The sequence below is a fragment of the Hibiscus syriacus genome, unplaced genomic scaffold (assembly GCF_006381635.1).
Source record: "Hibiscus syriacus cultivar Baekdansim isolate YM2019G1 unplaced genomic scaffold, ASM638163v2 tig00110201_pilon, whole genome shotgun sequence".
Classification (NCBI taxonomy): Eukaryota; Viridiplantae; Streptophyta; class Magnoliopsida; order Malvales; family Malvaceae; genus Hibiscus; species Hibiscus syriacus.
This window is the reverse complement of record NW_024062624.1, coordinates 2,066,940-2,074,356: the sequence shown is the minus strand read 5'-3', so window position 1 is coordinate 2,074,356 and position 7,417 is coordinate 2,066,940. Positions and strand designations below refer to the sequence as shown.

Here is a 7,417-nt window from a genome sequence, read left to right as displayed (position 1 = left end):
TAAAAAACGCCGTTAATTTTACCATTTTGTGGCGTTTGTGCAAAAAATGCCACAAACGATTACTCTATTTTGCCAAAAGAAGTTAGGGTTTTATTAAAGTTTGTGGCGTTTATAGACACAAACACCATCATTTATCATTTTATAACAGTGTTTTCTAAAAAAAGCTTTTAAGGTACACGTCTGTCACAACATTTGTTCAAAAATTCCAATATATATGAAATCTTTTGTGGCATTTGTGTAAAAAAGGCCAATAAAGAATGATTTGGTGGCGACGTTTGTCTAAAAATGCCACGATACATGTACCCTATTGCGGCGTTTGTTTAAAAACGTCTGTAAAGAACGATAAATGTCACTAAAGTACAAGTTTTAGCGGTGTTTGTTGAAAAACACCGTTAATGATACTATGTAGTGGCATTTTGTATATTAACGCCACGATATGTATAAATTTAGTAGTGTTTGCTTTGAAAACGCTACGACAAACGCCGCTATATACCTATTTTATTGTAGTGATTTAAGTTTTATTATAGTGTCTAAAAATACACATTACAAGACAAGAGCCTAAGAACAAATATGTAAAGGCAGGTCTCTTATGAGATGCTAAAATTGCTATCAATGCATCATTTGAAACTATTTCAGCAATAAACAACCGGTTTTGATTTTTTTTTAATATTTAATTAAATTTTAAATCCTAAATATTATTAGGTGAGAACATTTGATAATCTGTAAGATAATATCTGTTAAAAAATAATTCTTAACCATTTGATATTAAATACTCGTACCTCTAACATTCATGATGTTTGAACCCATGACCTCAGTTTGAACCCATGACCTCAATGAATAATAGTTTATTTATCATGAAGGTCTCTTGATTCGTACGTATTTAACATATATTATGATAAGCAATTCACCCAAAAGGGAAAATTTCCATGTTCTTGTGTGTCGAAACCGTCTTTCGGTTGGGCCCGAAATTGAGCTTCAACTTAGGAAAATTGGATTAGAGTCACCACCGATCATTTTAAATTATTTAGGCTGATCAGACACCATCTTACCTGATCTGCGTTTTACCAGAAATGTGTCAAATTCGAGAGTCGGTTACGGTCAAGGAATGATTAACACCATTGAATTGCCATTTCGGTACCAATTAATTTATCGGTTGTCTTTATTGCGAAAATTTAAATTGAAATTTAAAACATCGATTCGAATAATTATCTTTGATTAATTAAAAATTCCCCTAAAAAAGAACATAAAAATGTTAAATAAAAAAATAAATACTAAATAAATTAAAGGGGTAAAGGAAAAAAATAAATTAATTAATTAAGAGAAGAAAAAATGTTAAAAAAATGTAAAATATGGAATAGAAACGCAGGCTCCAAGAAAGTCTTTACAACCCCACTTTCAATGTCCTTCAAATACTCTGTATACGAATGAACGGCTTCCTCTTCCAGATACCCAACAATTCTATGTGATACTGGGAGAAAGCAAATAAAGAACAAAGAAGGAATTTAAGAACACTCCTTGCACAGGCACCTGACCGCTGCTTAAACTGCAATGACATTCACCATATCTGCATCATTAGCACGAACTCTATCAGATGAGTTTTTAGGAATCACCCACTCCAACTTAACCCCACGTTTACCGGTGTTGGAACCCCGAGCAACTAGCCATGATGAAAATCCTCGGCACCTGAACTTTGAAAAGCTCGAGAACCCATCACCGAAATGCCAATGCTGTGATTGGAAAGCGGGTAACAGCATGTAAGAGATCCACCGTAGTTTCCATCACAACCGGGCAAGTCTTGTTTCACAACCCGCTTCACTCAAAGAAGAGTCCTCAAAATCATATAGACCGATGACGTTGTCGTTGGAGATACCAAAGTAGTCGTTTTTTGTAAAACCAAAGCCGTTCAAGTCATTGTACTGACGACAACCGGCGGTTCCGGGGAAGTCCACGAGTACACCGTCGGATAAAAAATTGAGAACTCGATAGGTTTCAGTGCCGATACGGAGGTAAAGGGTAGTGGAATTCAAGCACGAAAGACGGATAACTGTGAAAATCGAAGGACAAGAAGCGTTTAAATGAAATGAAAATGGGATGTGAGGACTTTCGCATATGTCATCGCACTGTTTTGGTAGCAAAGACATGGTCGGTTGATTAAGAAACAAGAGAGAAAACGACACTAAAAGTAAGGCCACCAGTCGATCCATGGCTTTCCCCAGAGATGGTCGAATCATGCTCGGGTTTCGACCATTTTTCAAACAAGACCCATGAAAGAGAAGAACGAAGGTAGCCACGTAGCGAAAAGAGGTGATGCGTAGCATAAGAGTGCGGCCATGGAAGTTGGGGAAGTGAAGAAGATTGGTCTGAGAGAGGTTTCAAGAAGAAGATCATTCGTTTGTAAATATGCTCCCCCTTTCAATAGTAAAAGCCCAGAGGTTATATAAAAGAGAGAAGAAGAGTTGATCTCTGCGTGACCCCTGCTACCCCAAATTGCTCCGTGATTTCTTCATGGATGTACGCATGTGGTAGTAGTTGTGGAATGGTGGAGATAGTGGGGTTGATGGGATAGTGAGATTGTTACACATGGGACCTGAAAGCAAGAAAAGAAAAAAATTAAATAATAATAATAATAATAAATAAATATTTTTTAAAACCCAGACAAAAACGAGTGTCTATATTGTATCGGCCTAAAACATCATACTGTTAGAATATATGATTACATTAAGACAAAGTTAGGCTTTTGAGTCTGATTAAAATGCTCTTCCACATGCAAATGTTAGGCTTTTGCTTTTACTTCTATGAAGCGGAGAATTCGGAATTTTGATTCTTCCATTGGAATAAACTTATAAATAATTAGTCCAAGTTATCGTTGCGGGTCGTTGATGGCTACTAAACCCAAAGGCCGTAACCCAAAACCAAAAGGCAAAGACACAAGGCGTAGAAGCGTCACCCACCTTTGATGGCTCAGCAAAACGACATGCAAACACCGACCCACAACGCCACGTTTCGTCCAAAAGTGTAGCAGATTATGTTGCTTTAACGTGTGGTCATCACATTCCTCTACCTAAGAAGATCTCCCCCGATATTTTTTTTAATCTATTTGATGAATTGGATAATTAGGAGAAAAATAAAAGATATTTTCTATATTATTCTTGTGTCGCCAGCAAAGGTTGGAACTGAAACATTCAATTCCTTTTTTTTTAGTTCGAATCTCTTACAGAAATGGCGGCAGTGACGAAGCTTCAGTTATTTGCTTACCAGAAGGACCAACAGTTTTGTTTCAAGGAACAACAACGGAGCAACTGGCTTAAAGTTAAACGTGGTTGTTTTGTACGGTTGCCCTTTCCAACTAGAAACCGTCATGGGGCGTACGTGCAGAAGTGTCGGTCTTTTAGGGGAGATGATGGAGGGGAAATGAAAGAGAAAGAGATGGAAAGCGAGAGAAAGCTTGGGATTTTGATGGAAAATGAATTGAAGCTGGAAAAAGGGGATGGGTTCTGGAAATCTTTGAAATCTGCTGTTTTCGGGGTTAGTAAATTGGGCTCCCAATCTCAAGATGACTATGAAAAAGCTGTGGCTAAAGTTGATGAAGTTTTCTCCTCGGTGAGTTGTATGTAATTGTAAACCGTCTTAATCAATTGCATGCCTCTCTTTTTCTTTATGATTCATGTTCAATTAGTTGTAATCACGCTCCATAATCTGTTTAACAATTGAGTGTATGCTTGCATGTTTAACTGAATTCCCATGTTCTTGGTGTCTACTACTGGCTGATTTGAGTCATCAGCTTGTTGTAATATTTCAAAGCTAAACTTGGATATAACCTTTGGGGTTCTTTTCCCTCATGAACCAGATTGCTATGCAAATTGGAAGATATATCGTGACCATGATGAGCACTGGAGTGATTCTCTTGACTGGTTTTCAGTTGTCAGGTTAGCTAATGTACTTGTGCATCTTTGAATTGATTTTGGATGCCCTTCAAGGAGTTATCTGTCTCTGAAAGTTAAATATTTTTTCTATAGGTGGAGACGGTCAGATGAATACATTGATTTGGTATAGCTGGGTTGGAGGGGTTATCATTGGAACCATGATTGGAGCAAATATGGTTCTAGATGAACACTGTCGAGCTGGTCCTAGAAATGTTGTTATAACTGGAAGGTACAATATATAAATTTGCCCATCATATTTGATTTGTAATTTCTTTACAGTTTTTGTTTAAGACCTGAGATCATATCTAGTTAGAAACAAAATTTTAGGCAGATGTGTTAATGGATCCATGGTACAGAGAACTTACCCTTTTTGTTGGGCTGTGGTTGTGTTTTTGACCGCCTGATTTAGCACAAGAGGATTGGGAAAAGCACTTGCTCGAGAATTTCTTCTTTCTGGAGATCGTGTTGTCGTTGCGTCTCGCAGGTGGAGTACAAATAAAATTTAAGCTAGTTTTTGATATTAATAATTTATTTTCAGTTATTATTATTATCAGTATAGTTCTCACAACAACTTTTCCTTTTTGGATCTTGTTAAGACAGTCCCGAGTCCGTTGATATGACTGTCAAAGAACTTGAGGAAAGCCTGAAGGAAGGTATGACTGCCGGTGGCTCATCCAGCAAGAATCTGAAACAAGCGAAAGTGGTTGGTATAGCATGTGATGTTTGTGAAGCAGATGATGTCGAAAAATTGGCTAACTTTGCCATCAGCGAACTTGGTTCTGTTGACATTTGGGTGAGTTGTATAGCCTAACTTTTTCCGACTGTCACTCTCTTCCCTTGTATGCCATGTGAACGCGTGCATACAAGATACAATAGTGCGTCGTGTTAGCATGTTGATGCTATTGGGAAGCGATGTTAGATCAATTTTTGGAGGAAGTTGAACAACCATGTGCCTATTATCAATTAATTTCGACTCTTAACTGTAAGAAGTGTAATAAAGCCGTGCATGCTGGTATAATTAAACTGAAATCTATTTTCTATTTAATTAGGACATAAGATGCTGAGCTTAAAATAATTTTTCATGACAGAAGTGATGAGACTGTTGATGATGACTATGCAATTGTTGTGTATCTAAGTAGCTGCCATGCAGTACCTGTTTGTTGGGGCTTGACAAAGAACATTTATTTGTGTGCTAAATGTGAGATTTGTTTTTATCACATACAGATAAATAACGCTGGCACTAACAAAGGTTTTAGACCACTACTGCAGTTCAGTGATGAAGATATTAAACAGGTATCTTTTATTTGTTAGATATGTTATTTGAGCAATTCCTCCTTTTGGCATTTCAATAATATGTAATATTCTCACAAACGTGTAAGCTTCATAGTAGATAGGATCATAGGATATTGAATTACCAGTTCCTTACATTTATCATTGCCCCACTCTTCTACATGTAACTAGTTTCTGTAATACGACTAACCAAGAGCCAAAAGACAACTAGTAATCGATTTTCTCTCACCATGATGAATGAACTCCAATATCCAGTGGCTGAAATGGCTTTTAGTTTATAGTTAACTAGATGACAGCGTCTTGTCTCTGACTAGCTGGTTATTGTGGATAGATTGTCTCAACAAATCTCGTTGGATCTATTCTCTGCACCCGGGAAGCCATGCGCATCATGAAAAACCAGCCAAAGGGGGGACACATATTTAATATGGATGGTGCAGGTTCTGGGGGATCTAGTACTCCTTTGACTGCAGTGTAAATTCTCATTATCTGTCACTGTAGTTGGTTCTTTTTCTTGTGGGCTGCTACTTATCAACAGATCTCAAATCTTCGTAATGTTTAAAAGTTTTCAATAGTTAATATTGATAATCGCTCTCTTCTAGATATGGGTCAACGAAATGTGGTCTTAGGCAACTTCATGCTTCACTTTTGAAGGAATGCAAACGTTCTAAACTAGGAATCCACACAGCATCTCCAGGCATGGTCCTTACAGATTTGCTCTTAAGGTATATTGGATACATCCTGACTTGTGAAGCAGTACCTTTTATTTTTTGAACATTTGATTCAAGTATTTGTCTATGTAAACTGAACAGACATGGCAGAGATTCAATTCGAAATTAGTACTAGCTACTTCACTGTCAGTTTCTTTTGCATGATACAAATATTTATCTCTTGATAAATGTGTTCGTCAAATATTTGTTTTGCACTTTTGCAGTGGTTCAACCTTAAAGAACAAACAAATGTTTAATATTATTTGTGAGCTCCCTGAGACTGTTGCAAGGAGTCTAGTTCCACGAATGCGGGTTGTAAAGGGAACAGGGAAGGCCATCAACTACTTGACTCCACCTCGGATACTATTGGCTTTAATCACTGCATGGCTGCGACAAGGTCGTTGGTTTGATGAACAGGTAACCTTGATTCTCTGAGGAAAACATTTGTCACATAGTTTCCATCATTATAACAAAAGGGGGTACTGCAGCTAATGAATCCTGTAGCAAGGGAATGCTTGTCGAAGTTCTGTTCTTATGATCCTTTTAATTGATTGCGATCCAGTGTAGTGGACGAGACGGTCTCGTTCTTATATTTAAATTGTATCCGTTCCCTCTTTCCTATTTCCCAAATTTTGTTTCTAATGCAAGAATTGTGCATATCCAGGGTAGGGCATTATATGCAGCAGAGGCAGACCGTATCCGGAACTGGGCTGAAAACCGTACACGGTTCTCGTTTACAGATGCAATGGAAATGTACACTGAAAACACTTTGGTGTCTGTGTTTTCACTTTCAGTTGTTTGTGCCTTCATCATCCTTTCTAGCACAAGCAGCACATTACCCGGCACATGAGACGGCACAGTCATAATCCAAATGCATCAAAGACTATTTATATCTCATGCAAGGAGCCAAGTATGATGCCTGTGATTGTACAAGTGACATGATACGATTCTAAAGTCTAAACCGACCATTCTATGGTTCAATGGTTTGGTTTTTCACCTGCAACCTCTCAGGATATGCATATATATTTAACAATTGGATCTTGTACAAGTACCAGTTGAGACCAGATTTATTGGGTTTGAATACAATAGAATAGGAAGACGTACTATTTTTCATTGAAGCATTCTTTATTCCTCATACTTGTAACATGTATTCATGTAATGATTTAAACTGTAATGAACTTTGGATCATTCATGTTCAAGAACCATTCTAAGATACCTTTTTCGCAAAGCATGTGTTACCTCCAACAGGGGTCGGATGGTTTGCAGAAAATTCAATAGAAAAAAGGCCATTTGAAACTCAATAAGACGGGCCTTTCAGGTGTGGATCGTCTCCACGATGCCTGGAGATGCTAACATGACACTCGGCTTAATCTTTCTTCGTAGTAGCTGTAGATTCGAAATTCCACGTAATAATTGAATACACTTAATTTCGTCTGCCCATATTATGTTATATGATATTATATTATACATTATATATTTACTTATTATTTTTGTATT

General features: G+C 37.4%; 1 protein-coding gene across 1 annotated transcript; it reads left to right on the top strand.

Moving 5' to 3' along the window:
- Positions 1–3,114: 3,114 nt before the first annotated feature.
- LOC120218841 (probable chlorophyll(ide) b reductase NYC1, chloroplastic) lies at positions 3,115–7,119 on the top strand. Its single transcript, XM_039215740.1, has 10 exons — positions 3,115–3,600; positions 3,848–3,926; positions 4,017–4,152; positions 4,333–4,407; positions 4,524–4,716; positions 5,148–5,216; positions 5,545–5,684; positions 5,813–5,935; positions 6,145–6,337; positions 6,585–7,119. Exons 1-10 carry the CDS (start codon positions 3,220–3,222, stop codon positions 6,768–6,770), a joined length of 1,575 nt encoding a protein of 524 aa, XP_039071671.1. The 5' UTR covers positions 3,115–3,219; the 3' UTR covers positions 6,771–7,119.
- The last annotated feature ends 298 nt before the right edge of the window (positions 7,120–7,417 follow it).

Bases quoted from the DNA above. Each gene is read 5' to 3' on its own strand.
- LOC120218841 (XM_039215740.1), top strand. From the start codon at position 3,220: ATGGCGGCAGTGACGAAGCTTCAGTTATTTGCTTACCAGAAGGACCAA. The intron at 3,601-3,847 runs GTGAGTTGTATG...CTCATGAACCAG, and splicing joins TTGATGAAGTTTTCTCCTCG to ATTGCTATGCAAATTGGAAG. The intron at 4,408-4,523 runs GTGGAGTACAAA...TTGTTAAGACAG, and splicing joins GTTGTCGTTGCGTCTCGCAG to TCCCGAGTCCGTTGATATGA.